The 23,267-nt window shown below is 35.1% G+C and overlaps 1 protein-coding gene across 3 annotated transcripts in view; it reads left to right on the top strand.

Annotated features, from left to right (window-relative positions):
* MFSD8 (major facilitator superfamily domain containing 8) overlaps nt 1-23,267 on the top strand; it is a 37,667-nt gene that overhangs the window by 9,911 nt on the left and 4,489 nt on the right. For 2 of the 3 annotated variants that reach the window (XM_005904817.2, XM_070386504.1), the window contains 7 exons: nt 1,818-1,861; nt 8,408-8,648; nt 9,493-9,606; nt 11,811-11,955; nt 12,669-12,724; nt 16,275-16,383; nt 20,346-20,480. In XM_005904817.2, the coding sequence (XP_005904879.2) occupies nt 1,818-1,861; nt 8,408-8,648; nt 9,493-9,606; nt 11,811-11,955; nt 12,669-12,724; nt 16,275-16,383; nt 20,346-20,480 (844 nt within the window). The remainder of the gene's footprint in view (nt 1-1,817; nt 1,862-8,407; nt 8,649-9,492; nt 9,607-11,810; nt 11,956-12,668; nt 12,725-16,274; nt 16,384-20,345; nt 20,481-23,267) is intronic. The other variant, XM_070386505.1, reaches the window with a different exon arrangement.

Genomic DNA, 23,267 nt, shown 5'->3' with positions numbered 1-23,267 from the left:
AGCTAGAATGTTGGGACCTAAGGATTGACCCTCTGGAATTTGGGGTGGACACAGTGTCCTCCAAAGTATGTGACTTTGTGAACGAGGATAAATACTTGAATACAACCAGGATTCTATCAGGAAGTGGGGGTGCAAATGAATGTTGTTTAGGTAGCAAGCTCTGCAACAATTGTTTTTCATTTAAAACACTTCTAATTTTTTAGTACTCAATTATCTAAAACATAAGTAATAATTTCAAATTGAACAGCAAAAAAAAATTTAACTTCAGATTTTAATTGGTTTAATTGGTTAAACATTTTACCTGTTTACAAGTTTCTTGATTGTGCAATAGTAGTCTTGTTTTCAAATATTTGTTGACTCTTTGAACCCTGTTTTCATCGAAGTCATTGTGTTAATTCAAAATACACTAAAATGAAACTAATAATTAAATTATTTTTTAAGTCAGACTTTTCTCAAATCTGGTGCTCTGTGACAACCTAGAGGGGTGGGAATGAGATGGGAGGTGGGAGGGAGGTTCACAAGGAACGAGACGTATGTATATCTATGGCTGATTCATAGTGATATATGGCAGAAACCAGTGCAATATTGTAAAGAAATTATCCTCCAATTAATAATAAAAAATAAACCAGGCTTTTAAAAAAGGAACGAAGTATTGACACTGCTACAACATTGATGAACCTTGAAAGTATTATCAAAGAAAGAAGCCAGACAAGAAAAACACATACTGTATGATTCTGTTCATATGAAAATCCAGGAAAGGAAAACCTATAGAGACAGAAAGTAGATTTCTGGGTTGCTTATGGCTGTAGGGGAGAGGATGGAGGGTAACAGAGGATAACTAAGGGTCCAGGGTTTCTTTTTGAAATGACTGTGGTATTCCAAAATTGACTACAGTGATGGTTGCATATATTTGGAATACTAAAATTCATTGAATCATACACTTTAAATGGGTGAATTCTATGTGAATTCTATCTTAATACAACTTTTTAAAAAATAGCTTTGATATGATTTTGATTGGATATGCCTAATATTTAAAATTGACAAACAGTATTGGAGTTAATCATTACAGTTGTGTGTGTGTTAAGTCTTTTCAGTCATGTCCGACTCTTTGCCACCCCATGGATTGTAGCCCTTCAGGCTCCTCTGTCCATGGACTTCTCCAGGCAAGAATACTGGAGTGGGTTTCCATGCCCTCCTCCAGGGGATCTTCCTGACACAGGGATCAAACCCGGGTCTCTTATGTCTCCTGCATTGACAGGCAGGTTCTTTACCAGTAGCACCATCTGGGAAGTCCAATGATAATCATCGCAGTTATCAAGCAATAAAAGCTAGCAGAGACAATTTTCTGTTACGGTATGCCCATCTTGAGGAATCCTGGTTCTTTTTAGCCACTGTCCCCTGTAAAGGTCATTTTCCTTCTTAGTCCTCCCTACAGTCAATTATTTCTCTCAAATAAAATATTACAAATTTAGCATTCCTCTATAACAGAGTGGCCTTTCCTCCATTTATTTTTGCTGTAAATGCTTAACAAAGCTTTCAGTAATTTTCAGCTACAATAAAGACATGTGAATAAGGAGAAATATAGGTCCTCTGCTTTTATTATGATAATTATAGTGAGGGACTATAATTATATATATATTTTCAAGTCTTAAGTATTTATTTTTCTTCTGATAAATAAAATCCCATTGCTTGATAAATTAAACATTTGTGGTAATAAATTTGTAAATTCAGAATGATGTTTTAAAATTCATGTTCAAAAAATTGTATCTGTAGTGATGAAATTGTAAATATAAATAACAGAATTCGCCTCTTCACAGGATTTTCTATTGTGATAATGTCAATATGGCCATATCTCCAAAAGGTTTGTACACTTCATTCTTCTCTTAAGTAGCTGTAGTAGTAACTGTTATGTAGTTATCTAGGGGGTTTCTGTAGTATTCTGATTTAATCTTTACTAGAATAACATGAGCATAATTCCTCTAAAGAGGGTTATAAGTAAGGTGACCATATGCTTTATTGTGCAAACCAGAACACTTTTGAAGTGAGAAGAGTATTATAGCAGAATATAGGATTATATCCAGCAGTCCTAGGCAAACACAGATATATGGTATGTGTGTGCTTGTGTTCAGTCACTTCAGTCATGTCCAACTCTTTTTGCAACCCCATGAACTATAGCCAACCAGGCTTCTCTGTCCTTGGGATTCTCCAGGCAATAATACTGGAGTGGGTTGCCATGCCCTCCTCTGGGAGATCTTTCTGACCCAGGGATTGAATCCTGTCACCTGCATCTCCTGAATTGCAGGCAGATTCTTTACCCCTGAGCCACCTGGGAAGCCCTTAGATATATGGTCACATCCTTATTAGCCATTTTCCCATCCTCTTCATACCCCTTCCCTGATAAAAAGGAAACTAGGTTAGACATAGTCTGAATTCCTAAAATGTACACATTTCATACTTTCCGATAGAATTAATTTGGGTTGTCAGGTGACATTGTGGAATGAATTGACAATATACATATTTTGATGCTGTGGTTACTGTCAGTAATGCCTAACGCGAGTCCTAGATGGGAAGGAGAGAGTGAAAAGAAGATGAAAATTTGGTGGGTACCCTGACATCAATTGATCATCAAGTCCTGTCAAGTCTACCTGTTACAAAAATATATTTGACATGTAACTGTCAGTTTTATCTTAAAATTCCAGTAATGAATTTATTTAAAAAAATCAGTATTTAAGTTGGAAGCATAATGAATCTATAATAATATTTCAGTCAAGGTTTCTGAAGGAATTCTTTAATTCCTAATTCCTGTTCACTCCTTAACTTGCTACAATGTGATTAACTCCTCTGCTACCCTGAAACTGCTCTTGATGAGTTCTTCAAAGACTTACTCACCGAATAAATACTAGATACTTTTCAGTCCTTACTTGAGGTGACATTTGGGTAGTGCTTGACATTGTTGTCCTTTCTCTGCTTCTTGAAACCTTCTTTTAGCTTCCATGCCATTACCCTAACTCTTTATTCTTAAATTATTTTGTGTATTGTTCTTTATCAACTTGCTCCTTGTATTTTGGTTTTCTCCAGCAATGTGTATGAGTGTTTCAGCCTAAATCCTGAGCCTTCGCCCACATTATATCTATAATAAGTTTTAGTTTCATGAGTATTGATTTCATGTAAAATAATGTTTTAATCAGTTATAGTTAATTTTCAAAATGGCAATGAAAATGTGGTACTAAATCACTAAAAGTAAAATTAGTATTTTCCTTCTATATTTCCTTTAAAAATAGCATAAGAAAATAACATTTTAAGTTAATAATCATAAAAACTACTGTCCCTCACCTCGCTTTGGGTTAGAATGTTTTCCTATGTGCTTCTATGTCCCTTTCCCGTTAACACTTATCATTGAGTGTTGTAACTGTGTGTTACAGAGAGTTTACCTAACTTCCCTGGTAGGTTGTTAGAGTGGCTGGAGGGCTTCAACAAAAATACTAGATATATTTGATGACTGTTTAGAGTTTAAAAATTATACTGTACTAAAAAATCCAAAATGAAATATAAGATGTCAATAAATTTTTTATGCCTGGTTTTTTTGCATGCTCACTTGCAAAATTTATTAGATACATGTACTTAGATGAGCCTAAGATGCTTCAGATCTTTGCACATTTTCCTCCTTTTTTTTTTTTGGAATGATTTTTTCTCCTGCATCTCTCCTTTCTTCTGCCATTCCCTTCCTCCCTTCTTCTCCACTATTTTCAGGCCTTTGCTCCAATGTCCCTTCTGAAAAGCCTTTTCTTACTGTCCCTCACCTCACTTTGGATTAGAAGGTTTTCCCTTGTACTTCGATATCCCTTTATCATTAACACTTACCATTGAGTGTTGTAACTGTGTGTTACAGAGAATGTACCAAACTTCTCTACTAGGTTGTTAGAATGGCCGGATGGCTTCAACAAAAATACTAAACATAATGTGATGAATGTTTAAGGTTTAGAAATTATACTTATTCAGTGGTAAAGAATGCACCTGCGATGCAGGAGACATGGGTTTGATCCCTGGGTTGAGAAGATCCCCTAGAGGAGGAAATGGCAACCTATTCCAGTATTCTTGCTGGGAAAATCCCATAGACAGGAAGGAGTCTGGCGGGCTACAGTACATGGGGTCGAAAAGAGTCGGATGTGACTGAGCATGCAAAAACACATATAAGGAATTTATTGACATCTTATATTCATTTTAGATTTTATTAACTTAAAATTCTACTTCTTACGCTATCTTTAAAAGAAATATAGGAAGAAAATACTAATTTTACTTTTTAGTGATTTAGTGCCCCAGTGTCATTGTCATTTTGAAAATTAATTTAAACTAATTAAAGCTTTATTTTACATGAAATCATTACTCATGAACTTAAAAACTCTTTCCATACCGACAGAGTTATTAGAGTAGTATATGTCACAATTCTGAAGCAACATCTTCTGTGCTAAAATATATATTTCCATATATCAAAACTCTTGATTTCAGTGGTCTCTGTGTCTAACCTCAAAATTTTCAAAAAAAAAGGTATTTGCACAATTAGGTCTACTCAGCATAATACATTGAATTTTGAAATTCACTGCTTTCAGCAAATACTTGAAATCTCTTCAAAAGAAAAATTATTGAGGTCACATGAACATATCACTAGTTCTTTAGCAATACAAATATAACATTTTCATTCAAAATCTTGTGAAATAATTTTGTCAAGTTATTTCATAATAGTATTAATATTATTATAATAATTATAATTATTAATAACTTACTGTGTGCCAGGCACAAACATGTAAATTATCTTTTGATTTTCTTAACAACTCTGTGAGGTGGTTATTATCACTCCTGTTTAACAGATAAAGAAACTCAGAGAAGTTATGTAGCTTGCCCAAGATCACAGCTAGAAAATGGCAGAATCAAGCCTATCTGAAACCAAAATCTGACTCTACAGTACTATGTTACCTACTGCCTTAAAATTTTTCATTCTTTCTCTTTCTAATTTTATTTATTGAAGTGTAGTTGATTTATAGTGTTTCAGATGTTCAGTAAAGTAATTCAGTTACACACACAGACATACATATCTACATATATATTTTTTAATTATAGATTATTATAAACTATTGAATATAGTTCCCTGTGCTATATAGCAATTTCTTATTGTTTATCAAAATTTTCATTATTAATTTGAGGTTACTATCTCTCTTATGATAATATGTTACCACATATTGCTTAGCTTAAAAGTCATCTCTGAGAAAGCTAAAAAGCTGGGCCACCCCTCTCCCCCCTGCCAGAAAAAAACCCAGAAAACCCAAACAGTAAATTATCTGTCTGAAAGAAATTTGCTACTACTGTGAATCTCTGGCTTGTGCTTCTGGCCATGGTTGATAGACCGCTATCAGCTGGGTGGTTCCTTAGGCTGTATTGCCCAGCTGCTACTGCTGCTGCTAAGTCGCTTCAGTCGTGTCCGACTCTGTGCGAGCCCATAGACGGCAGCCCACCAGGCTCCCCCGTCCCTGGGATTCTCCAGGCAAGAACACTGGAGTGGGTTGCCATTTCCTTCTCCAATGCATGAGAGTGAAAAGTGAAAGTGAAGACACTCAGTCGTGTCCGACTCAGCGGCCCCATGGACTGCAGCCTACCAAGCTCCTCTGTCCATGGGATTTTCCAGGCAAGAGTACTGGAGTGGGGGTGCTATTGCCTTCTCCAGTGTTGCCCAGAGTTGTGCTTAATTTCCAGGAAGAATCATATTCTTAAACCTAGATTTTGAATTGGGATAATGGGTTATCTATAGGTCCAGGAACATAGTGGGGATACCCATGCATGAATTACAATAAAATATAATAATAAAGCTGACATCAGTAAAAATAAAATGCTAAGAAATATTAATGTTTTTATTGCATAGGTGACATTCATTTAGTGCATACTATATGCAGATATGGCTCTAAGTACTCTACATGTATTGCCTTGAATAATTCTCATAACAGCTCTGTGAAGTTATCCTTATTTGACAGAAAAAGAGTTAAGCATGCTGGTTTTTTCCCCTCGGTCAAAAATGCAGGATTTTTCTAAATCAGATGAGTAGAACTTGATTTGGAATCTGCTTGGTGGCAGGGAACTGTTTACTCAATTTGTATTCGTATTGCCTCACACAGGTTTTGTCACAGTGAAGGCCTTAATAGCTGTAATTGGATGAATAAGCAATAATCTATAAGTAAATAATTGAGGGGGCTTCTAGGTGGCATAGTGGTAAAGAATCCACCCGCGAATGCAGGAGACATAAGAGGTGCAGGTTTGCTCCCTGAGGCGGGAAGATCCCCTGTAGGAAATAGTAACCCACTCCAGTATTCTTCTGGACAGTTCCATGGACAGAGGAGCCCGGTGTGCTACAGTCAATGGGGTCGCAAAGAGTCCGACACAACTAAGCACACACAGCGCAGCCCAGCAAATAGTTGAGAAGGCTTGGAACACATCTCAGCTCCCATGGCAAAGCTTTAAGATTTCTAGAACTTTGTCATTATTATTAACATGTTTAGAGAAGAATATTTTGAAATTCAATATATGCTTTGTCTTTTGTTTTAAAGGGAAGCTAACAGATCTGACTTTCGCTGAAGTGTGCAAAATCAAACAAGTTTACAGATAAAAAGTGTGTGTGCATGCATGCCTTTGTGTGCTCATGCACAGGGCAGAGAGAACTAGAGATGGGGAGAGAGGCAGGCAGAGAGAGAGAAGGAGTGAGCAGGAGGGGTGATAGACATACACAGACAGACAGACATGGGGGTTAGGAGATGTTGCTAATCTAGACCAAAGAGATCCTGGAAGATTTTCCAAAATCAGTTATATCAGAATTGAATTGGGAAGGCCCTCCAGAAATTGACCACCTGAAGGAATGATCAGGGCCAGGAAGTAGGAGGTTAGAAAGGCATTCCTGATGGAAGGTGCAGTAGAGAAACCTGTGCAAAAGCCTGGAAGCAAAGAGCTTGACTCATTTTGGAAACTTTAAAAAGTTCTGTGTGGCTGGAAGTTAGTAGCTGGGGAGGAAGCATGCAGAGAGATGAGGTTGGAGAGGAGAGACAGTGGCCAGCTAGTGAGCTAGTTTTTCTTAAGAAAGAGTTTAGGTTTTATCCTGAAAACAATATGAGGGGGATCATTAGAGGTGGCCAGAGGGCCGGAAACAGGATGCTGTTATTACAATGAGGGAGAAGCACACAGGAGCACAGCTAACAGTTCAGTTACTAAATTGAACTTTCTGTTGTAGTATAGAACCTGTATCTTCCAAACCATTTTACTTTCCTGTTACAATTCTAGCAGAATTCTAACAGATTGCAGTTTCCCAGTCATTGTAAATAGTATCCAACTAAAATAGCAGATACTGTTCAAAGTGTTACAGGCACCTTCAAGAATCAGTTCACTTCTGTCCATGCAATGGACACTTGACTATGATCAATTAATATCCCGAGAAGACACTTTTATCCTTTGCTTTCAAATTACTGGACATCTAATATTAAAGTTTAGTTTTCATTGCTTTTTAAATTGTTACATGTAGGACATGAAGTTGTTATACTTGTTCACTCTTATTTCTCATCTGTACAAACAAAAAATATACCTAAATATAGTCATTTTCAGCTATTTAAAAATACCTTTGGAAAAAAAAGCCCATGGTTTTTCTTGTTAAATTATTCTACCATTTAACCTGCATAGGTTTAACCTTATGTCCCAATACATAATGGTTCTTACTTTTCTAAATTATTATATAATCTACTGTATATAAAAACAATCTTCTGATTTATTCCATAGTCCCTTTGTAAGCTAGAATTCTCTGTTTTCTGAAAGTATTTTCTGAGTTTTAATCATTTAGTTCTTCCCTCAACATTCATGATATATAATCCTCTTTGGTAGAACTCTGGATTGTCGATGCTGAAAGGAAGAATTAGTAGTAGGTTTAATGAGATAAATTTTATTTGGAATTTGATTATTGTGTGCAGTTAGTCCCAACAAATAATAATAAAAAAGCTAATAAACTGTAGCTTATTGAGTTGCATAAGGGTAAATAATTGTATTTATAAGAATTAAAGAATGGCATATAAATTTTATGATGCTATTGTTAGGTATATAATGTGAATATTTTTTTAACAAGTTTTATGATGTAGAATTTTTATAGTTATTCTAAAAAATGAAGCTTCTTAAGCACTTTTCCTTGTGTACTGAATTGTTAATATAGTTAATGTCAGAAGCTTGAATTCCTTATTATAAGTAGTAGTGTTATAAGACTTATGCGTTAGAATTATTGATTTTATTTGTTTTAATAAGAAATGTTAAATGGTCAGAAAAAATGTATGCAGCTTTTTAACTTTACTTTTCTTGGTTAACAATTCTTAAAGCATATTTCTTTTTTCTACAGATTGATCAGACTGCTGATGCAAGTTTTTTGGGCTGGGTTATTGCTTCATATAGCCTTGGCCAGATGGTAGCTTCACCTATATTTGGTTTGTGGTCTAATTACAGACCAAGAAAAGAACCTCTTATTGTTTCCATTTTTATTTCGGTGGCAGCCAACTGCCTCTATGCGTATGTCCACGTTCCAGCTTCTCATAATAAATACTACATGTTGGCTGCTCGTGGATTGGTAGGATTTGGGGCAGGTAATATGTATGCATATATATTTTTGATTGTTTTGAACTTACATTCATCCTCACATTCATGGCCTTTTCTCATCTAGGGTCACCTCTTTTCAGTCTCCTATACCTCATTCATCATACAGATGTCTCATTACAAATATCTTTGCTATCATTTTGCCTTTTCTAATGATGTTGCCGTTACTTATATTTTCTCTTTTCTGTTCCATGGTTCTTCATCCTTCAAGATTCAGTTCAAGTTCTGCATCTTCCGTGAAGCTTTCTTAGGCTACCCTACACCTTAACAGATCTTTCCCTTTAACATGTCTCTGGCATTTGCTTATGTACCTTTTTGTACTGTTTTCATCCTTTATCACCAACTAGATAGTAAACTTGGTGTAACTAGAGACAAATGACCACTCTTAAAAATACTCTGTAGCCCCTAGCAGTGTCTCTTCAACATAAGTGCTCAACAAGTTTTTTTGAGTTAAATTGTTAGGATTTCTTTTTCTGTTTCTTATGTCATAGTATAAGTATGCCGAGTGTGTAGCAATTAGTAGTACTCCACTCACTCAATTCTTTCTCAGTATTTAATGATGAAAAAAATTTTAAGTTTCCTGTAATGCTGTTTTTTTTTTTTAATTCATTCAAATCTTTAACCGTTTTTTCATATTAGTAAAAGTAATGGTTTCTATTAACTGATGGATTTATTGACTCTAAATGCTTTGTATATCATAAAGAAGAAGCAGTGACTATGCTGCAGATTAATATTTCTTCCGTATAGAGCCAAATTAAATTGAATTTTATAAACTATAAAATATTTTCTTTATTTTTACTTTACTTTCTTTTGGATTGTTGTGTCTTTTCTTAGGAAATGTAGCTGTTATTAGGTCATATATTGCTGGTGCTACCTCTCTTCAGGAAAGAACAAGTTCCATGGCAAACACAAGTGCATGTCAAGCATTAGGCTTTATTCTAGGTCCAGGTAGGTGTTCTTCAGTTGTCATTACTTAGATTTGAATTGGGTAAACTTTTGAAGTTCAAATGTTAGGTGAAATCCAAGAATAAAACCCCTGTGTGTGTGTGTGTTAGTCACTCAGTTGTGTCCGACTCTTTGCAACCCCATGGACTGTAGCCCACCAGGGTCCTCTCTCCATGGGATTCTCCAGGCAAGAATGCTGGAGTGGATAGCCATTCCCTTCTCTAGGGGATCTTCCCGAGCCAGGGATCAAACCCAGGTTGTAGGCAGATTCTTGACCATCTGAGCTGCCAGGGAAGCCCATAAAACCCCATAGCAGATGGAAAAGGAAGGGAAATGATATTTTTTAATCCAGCTGTGAGGCTAAGCTCTTTGTATGTGTTAACTCATGTTCCACTAGATTAAGTGTTATTAGTCCCCATTGTACAGATTAGAACACCAAGGCATAGAGAATATAAGTAAATTATCCAGGGTCACTCTGGATAAATGGGAGGCGTGAAATTCAGTCCTAACTCTTTGAATCCAAAGTGTATGTTTTGTCAGGTTATCATTTAGCTTGGTATCTCAGCAAGAGTTTCCTTTTTTTTTTTTTTCCCTGTTTATGAGAAACAGAGTTCTTTTAACTGAAGGATTTGAGGAAAGTTATAGCAAGTTCTTTACCCTTTTGCCTTTTGTCCTTACCTTTAAAGAAAATTTACTAGTCTGTTCTTTCCAAGCATTCATACTTTAGCTGAATATAAAAGTATGTTAATAAGATTTAATATTTCTGTAAGACCAGTTAATTTTCTGCTAAATGAGTAGAGAAATTAATTTTTATGCCTATAACAACATTGAAAAGACATATAATTTGCCCATGCTTTTAATATTGCAGTTATAAATGGCATAAATTTGAATGTAACTCAGTTTACTTCATCATCACCCCAGGCCGCTCTGGTTTCCATCATTTCTTCTCTTTAACAATAGAGAATCTAATTCATCATTCACCAAAATCTAATATTTCAGTTTGGTGTTCTGAAATAAAATATAAGAAGAGATCTTATTTTAAAATATATTATAAAATACAAGAGGGCGTAGTCTGGGTCTTTTTAAATTTGCCATTTCCCCTCAGTGTCTAGCATAGTACCTGGTATATAGGCTCAGGCTCTCAGTAAATATTTTGACCATCTAAAAAGCATTTTAAAGATTATTCAGTAAAAAATTTTGTATTAAAGATGAGCAGCTGTAAGCCTAAAAAGATGAGACGACTTTTCCAGTAATAACCACACCACTAAGTACAAACATTTATTCACTGCTTGTGGTTGTTGCTGTTTAGTTGCTAAGTCATGTCCGATTCTTTTGCACATTCAGTTTAGTTCAGTTCAGTTGCTCAGTCATGTCCGACTCTTTAGACATTAGCAGACAGATTCTTTACTACTGAGCCATCAGGGAAGCCCATTGACTGCTTACTATGTGCTAGATATTGTTCCAAGTGCTTTAGGTGCAATATTTTACTTAATTTTCATTCTAAGGCTATGCGTAAAGTAATGGCAGAACCAGATGCAGAATCTAAATCGGGAGATTAGATACTTTTCCAATCCAATTTTTGCCACAGATCCAAGTCGAAAATGATATTAAATATATAGTTTAAATACTTTATCCACGGTAATATTTAATAATATTAAGTTAAAATGTGGCATTTTCTTATAAGGAGATTGGTTAAAGTTTAATAATTTTTTATGGAATAAATTGTATAACTTAAATATTCTCAGTTCAGTAGCTCAGTCGTGCCCTACTCTTTGCAACCCCTTGGACTGCACCACTCCAGGCTTCCCTGTCCATCACAGAGATCTTTTTTTTAAAAAAGAAGATACATGTTATGTGAGGAGTAATCCTTTGTGAATGTCTGTACATCAGTGCTTCTCACCCATTTTTTACATCATTGTCTCCCAAAGGAGGCTTTTTAGACTTTTTTCTCCTAATTATTCCATCCAATGAAATTATAATATCACACATCTGTATCACATATATTTTTTGTACTGTTATATCTGTGTTTTGTACAGAAAAAGTAAATTTTTTGTCTCTTCCCCCCCAAGAACCAATTTTCTTGCTTCTTGAAATCCGTGTTGAGATTCCATACAGTATTTCCAATTTTGTGGTAAATGTTTTTCATATTTGTTTTATCCTGTACCTCCCATGTAATAATTCACATATACATATTTTGTTTTAATAAGTTTTTCAGACTTGTTTTGCACTCATTGGAGAAAAGGGCGTGACGTGGGATGTCATTAAGCTGCAGATAAACATGTACACAGCACCAGTTTTACTGGGCGCCTTCCTGGGAATTTTAAATATTATTCTGATCCTTACTATATTAAGGTAATTAGATAGAAATGATAAAACTACTCTTGTAAATTGTGAAAATAAATAAGCATTATCACTATTGAAGAATTATTTCTGTGATGTCTTTATTTGGTTTTTGATGTCTCTTGTACTTATATTTTTTAATAAGCAAATGCATGTGGTACTCTTAACTAAAATAGTGGATGATGAGTAAGAACAGATTATAAATTCTTTGAAGATTCAAAGTTTGGTCTTGATTTACTAATTATAGGTTTCTAAGTAAGGTAATAGCATGAAAGCAACATTTTAAGTAGATTAATGATTAGTATCAACCTTAGATACAAAAATTCCTCATAATATGTATTTCTTATCTTTTATATATCAGAAGAAATTTTATAAAACTACAGAAGTTTTGTTACTATATATTACTTTGGAGTGTTTTATCCAAGAGTCCACAGATGTTTATAACTCATGTTGAAAACCATTGGAAAACTTCAAATACTGATTAAGGTAGCTCATGTGTGCTCTTAGATTAATTATTTTTTCCATTTTATATGATAAAGTAATACAGTAATAGTTGTAACATATCATTTTAATTTTATTGGTTATATCATAATAATTTCATTACTCAGAAGGCAGTAAAAGAAACTATCAGAATGTGAAAAAATAGAAAGCTAATAATAAATTTAAACCATTCATCTATTATACTAAACCTTTCATGGATACAATATTTATGTTTTTCTTTTAAGAGAACATCGTGTGGATGACTCAGGACGACAGTGTAAAAATATTAATTTTGAAGAAGGTACTATTAACCTGTTTGATTAAATTACTATAATATTACAGAGTATTTCTAATGATTCTATCTGTTTGATATTTACTTGAATCTTATTTCTGAGGACAACACAATGGGTAATTGGGGAAGGTCTCCAGAGTTGAAATTTACCTAATTTATTATTTTTACAAAGGCATACCTGTATCAGTGATTTGGTGTGCACAGCTGGCAGGGTAAAACCATTGCTAAAAATTACTTCATCTTGTTTTCCAAGAGCAATATCCTAAAATCCTTGAGATCTTTGAAGTGAATTCAGTAGTTTTGCTATCAAATGTATCTTTCTGATTCAAGTATTTCTTTGTTCACTTAATCATCAGTATAAGTATGGTTTCTCTTTTGCATTTTTATTCTTTCGGTATACTCCACAAATGCACATTTTCATCCTATAGCTCTTTCTCTGGCCCATAAATAGGTTCCCAGTCTGGTAAGTATGTATAGTTTACTAAATAAACCATTATTTAAGTACTTCTAGTTATACCCTCTTTGGGGAGTGTCCCTTCGTGAAAAAGAATGCAGTTTAGTCCTTGCCCTCAAGGAGTTTATAAAGCTTTGGAAAAAACAGTATTATTTTGCTGAGTTCTTTGATAGGCATTTTATTTAATTTTCACAGCAAACTACTGGAAGGTAAAGTTAAAAGTAGTTCGGAGGAAAGCAGAGTGATGAGAAGCTATAGCAAATTTTGAACAAAGGAAAGTATGATGTTAGTCACATTCCAAGTGAGGCTAATCCAGGTACGTGAAGACCTGAACTACAGCAGTAACTGAGAATGGAGAAATGATAGATATGAGCTCTCAAAGAAAAAAGAAAATCAAGATTCTTGACAGGCTGGATAGGTAATGCTAAACAATGGAGGAGGTTGTTGAAGATGTCTGCTAGGGTTTGATTCCAGATAGTTGAAAGAATGAGAGAAAAAGAATTTAAGAAGGGATATTGGCTGAAAAGACAAAACGATTTCAGTTTAGATCAAGCCAAATACAATGCTACTCTAGGAACAACTAAAAAATTCCAGAGGCATTTGTAATTTTGATGGTAGAAACCAAACCTAGAGATAGAAATTTGGGAGACATCCAATGAAAAACACTGTAGCAAAAAAAGAGAAAGGAGGAAAGGAAGGGATAGATGGATCAAGTGTGGCAAAATATTGTTGAATGTAGGGCATAGATGGATAAGAATATGTTTGGAATTTTTCAAAAGAAAGAATGCATGGTGAAGGAGTACCGACAGTGGAAATAAGCTACTTTTGGGAACAGGTGTAAAATTGGATGCTAACTTAAAGGACCTATCAGATAAAGAGAAGGAGCAAGTTAAAGAGGATGTAGTTGGGGGCCAAGAAAGGGAAGATACACAAGAAGCAAAATCTTTCACAAGTTGAAGGAGATAACCATATATAGATCCTTAGAAAGCACCTGGGAACCGTGTGAAAACGCAGACTGTTTCAGTAGGCCTAGGGTGAGGTCTAAGTAGGGAGAATCTACATTCATAATAAGCTACCATGTGAGCTGATGCTGCTGATCTTTGAACCACACTTTGAGTAGCAAAGACCTACAGCTACACTGTCCAGCGTGGTAGTCACTGGTCAAATTTGACTGCTTAAACTTAGTTACATTTAAGAAATTCCTGGAAATTCCCTGGCATTCCGGTGGTTGGGACTTGACACTGTCACTGCCAGGGTCCTTCTTGTCAGGGAACTAAGATTCCTCAAGCTGCACAGTGAGGCCAAAATAATGAAGAGTAATCTTAAAGAAAAAGAAATTCCTTATTTTCACCATCTCACTAGCTACATTTCGGATTTTTGTTTTGTTTTGTTTGTGTGTATTTGCTTGCAGTTCTCTGTGGCTTGCAGGATAGTAAACCAGGGGTTGAACCCAGGCCACAACCATGAAAGCACTGAGTACTGACCACTGGCCTGCCAGGGAAATCCCACACTAGCACATTTCAAGTGCTCAGTTGATGGGTATATGTGACTAGTGGCCGACTGTATTGGACAGCACAGAGAAAGGACATTTCCATCATGTCAGGGTTCTGTTGGACAGCACTGCTCTGAAACACAAATGAGAGTTTTAAAAGGAGTAATCTATTATGTTTCATAAGATTTCTAGGACCTTCAAAATAATTTTTATAAAACAGATGATTTTTAAATTTCAGTAAATGTTTAGATGAAATATATCAGGTTTGTTCCTCTTATTAAAGGTGTTATCATGGGATCAGGTTTGATTTCCAGTTACACAGTTTTTCAATCAATACGTTAATGTAGTGTTTTCTTAAAATTCTTATGATACCTAGTTAATTCCCGCAGTTTAGGATGCATCATTTCTGAGTCTCCCCACTAAAGCTAGCGCTGGTTGGAGGCTGTGGAAAACTAACCACCCATTTATAAACTATAGTCTAATTTGGGGCAATGTTGGTATTTGATTCAAAGGATTAAAGACTGGCTTAGGTGGTAATTGAGAATCAGGGAGGTCTATCCAAATAATTTAAGGCCCACAGGGACCAGAATCTACCCCAGAAAAGGAACTGGGCAAAGATGACTGGTTTTCTTTGTGTAAAAGGGAGGTTATAACCCTGTGTTGAGTGTTCAAGGTGCCTAATTGCCCACAAGTATAACAGACTGATATTGGAAAAGAAACTCATTCTCAGGAATCTTGAGATATAAAGGCAGGCACTACTATGAAAAAAAATATAGAAATTTGCTACATCTTAGGAAAGTTACCCCCTGCTCCTACTTCGGCTGTGCATACACTTAAAGATAGCATAAGTAAATATATTCTTGTATTATTTACCTCGTTTACTCTGAGTAAGTAGGTAAATTATTTAAAAAACATGATGAATGTATATAAATACATGTATGTAACTTCATATTTCTCAATTACATCAGATACAGCTTATATTGAGTTTGTTGCTTAACTTCATAGTTCAAGATCAGTGAATATCTGAACTCATTTGCCTTCCTAATTTACGAAACTGCCATCAAATCTTGGTAGTTCTTTGCAAAAAATATAAATGGTAATGTGAGGACTTTCAAAAATTCTGGTAAAAAATGCAACAATATTTAGTAATACTAATTCACTGAAATTTAGAATATGTATCCATTGAAGTGAATCATAGAACTGAGAACTGATTTAGTAAACTATTCGAGGTCTTCATGAAATCCTTGTAAATTTAAAATTTCAGTAAGGTAGAAAAAAAATTGCAACTGAAATGTACTCGCATGAGATGATTTTATAGAATTCTATGGACATACAGTTCTCTTTTTGAGAGATGCCAAATAGAAAATCTGAGTATTTCCTATAGATAACAGAATTGAAATGTATGTCTTGGAAAGAAAATTCACTTTAATTTTCAATGCCATTTAAAAATTATTTCTATCATGTAAATTCTGTTACTTTTAAACTATTTTGAAGCCTAAAAACCATTTTAAATGTTTAGTCATTGAATTTTCTACGTATAATTTTTACATTATTTTAGTGTCATGAGAAAATTAAATATGTAAATAATATAATTTTTCTTTTGTTTACTGTAGCAAGTACAGATGAAGTTCAAGTCCCCCAAGAAAATATTGATCAAGTTGCTGTTGTGGCCACCAATATTCTGTTTTTTGTGATTCTATTTATCTTTGCCCTTTTTGAAACGTAAGTTTTTTTCTGTTTTCATCTAAATCAGATTGTATAAATAATCTGTATTTCTTTATGCAATATTAATCAGGCTTATAGATATTCTCAAAAACCTTATGTGAGGCATATTTTTCTTATGATGTAAAAAGGCAAGTATAAATTATTTGCCTTTTAACTTGAATGTAGTTAATTCTCTGTCGATAAACTTACTGCCTTATCATGAGTCTGTTTCACTATTCTTCCTTTCCTTTTGAGTTTTATGATAAATATAGTTATAAAACTGTGTATTAATTTACTTTAAGCTATGTAGTTCCCGACTTATGTATATTGGATTCAGTCTAGAAATTTTAACTCTATTTCAGCCCTAATCCTGAAAAAAACTAGTATGTCTGCCTTGTGTAGGCTTTATTGACCTATAAAAGTTATCATATGGCTTTATTTTTAAAATACTTTTCCATTATATTATTAAAATAATATATTCTTGTTAAAAATATTCCAAACACTGCAACTGTATTTCCATATCCACTACTTTCCCTGGAGGTAGCCACTGCTAATACATCAGTGTGTGTTTTATTTTCCTAACAATTTTTTCTATACAGCTGTAAGTATTGAGGTTTGTGTGTATGTGTGTGTCCATTAAGCCAACATAGAATATGTGATAGTATCATTTGACGGCTTGGTGTATTCACTTACCAATATATTGTAACATTTTTATGCTGGTATATTTTATGCCAGATCTACTTAATTTTTAAAAAATTATTGAGATATATGAAAGTTTTACCTCATCTCCTTTTGTGGGCATTTATTTTATTATGGTGAATATTGTTGTTCAGTCACTCAGTCATCTCTCTGTGGCTGCATGGACTATGGCACGCCAGGCTTCCCTGTCCTTCACTATCTCTCGGAGTTTGCTCAGACTCATGTCCATTGAGTCAGTGATGCCATCCAACCATTTCATACTGTTTCTCTCTTCTCCTGCCCTCAATCTTTCCCAGCATCAGGGTCTTTTCCAGTGAGTCGGCTTTTTGCATCAGGTGGCCAAAGTATTAGAGCTTCAGCTTCAACATCAGTCCTTCCAATGCATATTCCGGGTTGATTTCCTTTAGGATTGACTGGTTTGATCTACTTGCTGTCCAAGGGACTCTCAAGAGTCTTCTCCAGTACCACAGTTTGAAAGTATCAGTAAAACTTTTTTTTTCAATTTTAAGAATTTAATTTATTCTCTTGTATATTTATTTCCCATTAATCCATGTTGAGCCATGTTAATGGTGGTGGTGGTTGTTTGGTCGCTTGGTTATGTTCAACTCTCTTGCATCCCTATGTACTGTAGCCCTCCAGGCTCCTCTGTCCATGGGATTTCCCAGGTATGAATATTGAAATGGGTTGCCATTTCCTTCTCTGGGGGATTTTCCCAACCCAGGGATTGAACTTGCATCTCCTGCACTGGCAGGCAGATTCTTTACCACTGAGCTACCAGGGAAGCCACGTGTTACTGGACATGTATTAAACTTTTAGTCTGCTATGATTCTTAGAACTTTTCTGCCATATTTTCTTTTTTTTTTTTAATTGAGATCAAATTTGTATATAATAATGTACTTGTTGATTAAGGTATACCACTTTACTTTTTGTTTTGGCTGCAATGGGTCTTTGTCCCTGTGCTGGCTGTCTCTAGTCACAGTGAGCAAGAGCCACTCCCTGGTTGTGGTTCGTAGGCTTCTCATTGTGGTGACTTGTCTTGTTGTGGAGCACAGGCTCTAAGGTGCCAGCCCTTCAGTAGCTATGGTGCCCAGGCTTAGTTGCCACACAGCATGTGGAATCTTTCTGAACCAGGGCAGTCAAACCCAAACCCTGCATTGGCAGGTGAATTCTTTACCACCAGGCGTGTCCCTGTTTTAATTATCTTTAATTGTACAATTCAGTGACATTAAATACATTCACAGTGTTGTGCAACCATCACCACCACCCATCCCTGGAACCTTTTTATCATCCCAGACAGAAGCATGACTACACCCATTAATCAGTAAGTCCCCATTCCTTCTCACCCAGCCCCTGGTTGCCTCTATTCTACTTTGTTTCTCTATGAATTTGCCTATTCCAGATACTTCATATAAGTGAAATCATGCAATCTTTATCGTTTTGTGTCTTGCATGTTTCACTTGGCATGATGTTTTCAAGGTCCTTCCATGTTGTACCATGTGCCAGAATTTTATGCTTTTAATAACTGAATTATTCCATTGTATGTATATACCAGTTTTGTTTATCCATTCATCTGTCAGTGGAAATTTGGGTCATTTCCACCTTTTGCCTATTGTAGATAATGCTACTATGAACATTAGTATATAAGTATCTGAGTCCCTGCTTTCAGTTCTTTTGGGTATATACCCAGAAGTGGAAAGGCTAGATAATATGATAATTTTGTGTTTAGCTTATTGAAAAACCACTGAACTGTTTTCTAAAGCAGCTCATCTGATTTTAAAATAAAAAATGATGTTAAAAAAATGGTGATGTTCTGGCACTTGACTGGTGGTCCAGTGATTAAGATGCAATGCTTCCAATGCAGAGGGTGCTGGTTCAAACCCTGGTCAGGGAACTAAAATCCCACATACCATGTGGCCAAAAAAAGTGATTTTTTTCTGAGATTTTTTTTCCACTTATTTATTCATATCATGCCTTATGGAAATTTCTCTTTTTCCAACTTTTCTCTCTTTGATGTTATTTGCCTGGTTAAATGTTGCTGTAAAAATCACTAAGGCAAATGGAAATGCTCTAAATCTGCCCAAAACAGGTAACGCCTGGAGTTCTAGAGCAGAGTAAATAAAGGTTCACCGAGAGGCCACGACACCAACAGATGCCCCTTCCTAACGGAGTGGATGGGCTGAGGAATCTGCTGATGGTCATTACTTCCCTCTGGAGCAGTGGCCACTCACCTTGGCTGCATATTGGAATCACCTGGGATGCTTAAATAAACACCAATGCCTGGGTCCTACCCACCCCACCCAGACTCTTACTTGGGTATAGTCTAATAGTGGAGATATTCTTTCCAAAGTCCCTGGCATTCTGATAAGAAGCCAAGTTGAGAGCCACTGCATTAGGAGACTGGATTGTTTGATTTAAGTCCTACATCACCTATCAGTCTAAGGGATAAGCTATGGGGCCTCAACTTTCCTTTGACTCTGTTTAGCCATAGCCCTTTATGTACATCCATATCTTTGTTAGAAAAAATATGTCCCATTTGTGGTAATTTTGGTAGGCTGAAATATGGATGGCTGCTATTATCAAGACACGTCTACCTTGTCAGATGTCTGCAGAAGCTTTCACTCTTGTTCTCAAATAAACTTTCTTTTTTTGAAAAAAAAAAAGTGACTTTTTTTTTTTTTAAAGAATGACTATTTTAAATATTTTTAAATTCTTTTTGTAGCAATTAACAGAAGGAGATAGAAAGTCAGAAAAGAAGATTGTCAAGGAAGGAGACAGATAGTCATATAAAGAAAGAGTAGCCTTAGATATAGGGAGAAAAATATGTGCATTCAAAGTTATAAAAGAAATTGAGGAAGAGAAAAAGCAATCCCATAAGTTTCTCATAACTTAATCATAGTAATATTATTTCATTGAAAAGAGACCAATTTAAACCAAAATGCAACCATGACTTCTTATAATAGAATGGTAGGAATTATGGTTTGTTTTCTTTTCCTGTTTTTCAAACTTTTTGCAGTGTGGTATGTTACTTATATAATTATAATAACTATTAAAAAATAAAAATGCAAACAGCCAAACTTAGTAGCCTGTGTTACTGTGATATTATGTTACAATAAAATGTCCTTAAAATGTGTTTCTATTTTTGTTTATGTAGATCTGATGTCATTGATAAAAGGGATACAAATTCTTAAATGTGTTGGTATCTAATGAAGCTTACTGTTTCAACTTTAACAATGACTAAGGTTTAAATAAAATGAGAATTATTTATTTTTTGTTTCTATTAGCATTGTGACTCCATTAACAATGGATATGTATGCCTGGACCAGAGAACAAGCTGTATTATATGATGGAATAATACTTGCTGCTCTTGGAGTTGAGGCAGTTATTATTTTCATGGGGATAAAATTACTTTCCAAAAAGTAAGTTATGTGTCTTTGTTTTTATTTCACACCTGTTTTTTTTTAAAATAAGGCATGAAACAGAGCTAATGATGTAAGTGAATGTATTAGTAAAATAATGTGAATCTTTTTTCTTATTATTGTATGAGTTTTAGTCCTTGAACGTTTGCAAACATTTAAAATTTATTAAAGGAGCATATTTCTATACCATGTAGAAGATTTTTTGGTAAAGCAAGAATATCTTACAAAGTGAATAATTGTCTTCTAATGTATCTTTTGTATATTTTATTTAAAGTATCTCTGTAAGTGTATTTCATAAAATATTGTTCTTCTATGTGGTAATATATGTTATACAACAAGAAAGATTAATAGTTAAGTCTGGAAAATTCTGGTTAAAATAATCAAACTCCTTTACTCTAAAACTTCTAAATCTTCAGTATATATACTATATCATCATGACAAATAGAGAATGTAGCATTTCTCAAAGTTAATTGCAACTTTGATCATAGAACACTTTTTTAGTTTTTTTATTTTTAAAATTTATTTTTAATTGAAGGATAATTGTGTCACAGTGTTGTGTTGGTTTCTGCCATATATCAACAGAAAATAATAGGCACAGGTTTACGTATGTCTCCTCCCTCTTGAACCTCCCTCTCACCTCCCACCCCATCCCACCTCTCTAGGTTGTCACAGAGCACCAGGTTGAACTCTCTGTGTTATAAAGCAACTGCCCATTAGCTATCTGTTTTACATATAGTAATGTATATGTTTCCCTGCCACTCTCTCAATTCGCCATTCCACCCTCTCCTTCCCCCACTATGTCCATAAGTCTGTTCTCTGTGGATCATAGAACACTTTTTTAAAGAAGCATTTTGCAAAAGTAAACTGTAAGGAAATTCTTGTATAAAATTTAGTTCATTCATATAGTCTGTGGTGGCATGTTAGTTGATGAATTCAGCTTTAACAATTTAATTATTCCTGAATACTTTAACAATGTAACTTTAATAAAGTTCTAAGATCATTTGACAAATACTGAGTCAGTGCATAGGGTTGGGTGCTATGGGGAATACTACGAAGATTCATGTCTTTATAGAGCCAAGAAAGAGGCCAAATTATACAGTGGAAGTGAGAAATAGATTTAAGGGACTAGATCTGATAGAATGGTGGCTGCAGCCATGAAATTAAAAGATGCTGACTCCTTGGAAGAAAAGTTATGACAGCATATTAAAAAGCAGAGATATTACTTTGCCAACAAAAGTCCGTCTAGTCAAGGCTATGGTTTTTCCAGTAGTCATGTGTGGATGTGAGAGTTGGCCTATAAAGAAAGCTGAGAGCCAAAGAATTGATACTTTTAAACTGTGGTGTTGGAGAAGACTCTTGAGAGTCCCTTGGACTGCAAGGAGATCCAACCAGTCCATCCTAAAGGAGCTCAGTCCTGAGTGTTCATTGGAAGGACTGATGCTGAAGCTGAAACTCCAGTACTTTGGCCGCCTGATGTGAAGAGCTGACTCATTTGAAAAGACCCTGATGCTGGGAAAGATTGAGGGCAGGAGAAGAAGGGGATGACAGAGGATGAGATGGTTGGATGGCATCACTGACTCAGTGCACATAAGTCTGAGTAAACTCCGGGAGTTGGTGATGGACAGGGAGGCCTGGCGTGCTGCAGTCCATGGGTTCGCAAAGAGTTGGACACGACTGAGTGACTGAACTGAAAAAGGCCAATATACAGATATGGACATAGACATCGATTCATATTCAGTTAAAGTAATAGTAGATGTATTACATCTTGCTACAAAGATAGAGTGTCCTGCTGATATTCTTACAGGTTATCCAATTTCATACCTTCCAAGAGCTTGTATTCTATGGAAAGCCAGTAAACACAAGTATGGAATCAGGTCATAATAAGTAGTATAAAGAATAGAGCACAGGAAGAGAATGAAAAGTGGCATGGGTAGTGTTCTGATTGGCTTCTCAAGGAAAGCAGCTCAGTTTGAAGTTATATCTGGGTTGAGACTTCAGTGAAATCAGAATAGCCATTTCAGGGGCCTGGAACTCTTGCCTCAGAAGACTGACCTTCATATGATTAAGGAACAAGCAGGAAGGCCATTTTTGCTAGAGCAGAATGAGAGAAATGGCAAATGAGAGGAGATCAGGTTGGAAAGATATGAAACCTTGTAGGCATTCTGAAGGTGATGGGAAGTGTTGGGTTTCTTTTGTTTTAGGAACCTTTGATCTTGTTTGTGTATTTCACATTTTATTATGGAAAATTTCTAACATATGCAAAGGTGTAGAGAGAATCATGTCCTGAATGTCTAACATCTATTATCCAGCTTCAACAGTTATAACCTTGGATAATCTTGATTCATCTATACCACTCCCTATCCTCTACACCTGGATGATTTTGAAGCTAATGTTAGACATCATTTCATGTCTTCCATAAATATTTCAGTATGTATCTCTAAAAGTTGAAGATGACAACATTATCACATCTAAAAAAATTAACAGTGATTTCTAAATATCATCAAATATCCAGTGTGTATTCAGATTTTCTACACTCTTAATTTTTTTTAAAATTCGTTTTGTCTTACATTATTTTATAGCTTACTCACTTGACTCAGGCCCTTGTGTTTCTTAAATCTCTTAGTATAGCTTTTAGAAGAGAGATAGAGATTCTTTCCTTTTATTAACTGATTTTTAAAATAACTAGTGGATTCTGTAACATCCTCTTAAGTTACCAAGAATATTTTATTTTAATATAGTATGTATTTATAGATTATAACATTTTTATGTGTTTCAAGTCATTGTCAC

Source organism: Bos mutus, chromosome 17, assembly GCF_027580195.1.
Source record: "Bos mutus isolate GX-2022 chromosome 17, NWIPB_WYAK_1.1, whole genome shotgun sequence".
Classification (NCBI taxonomy): domain Eukaryota; kingdom Metazoa; phylum Chordata; class Mammalia; order Artiodactyla; family Bovidae; genus Bos; species Bos mutus.
This window is presented reverse-complemented; position numbering and strand designations above follow the sequence as displayed.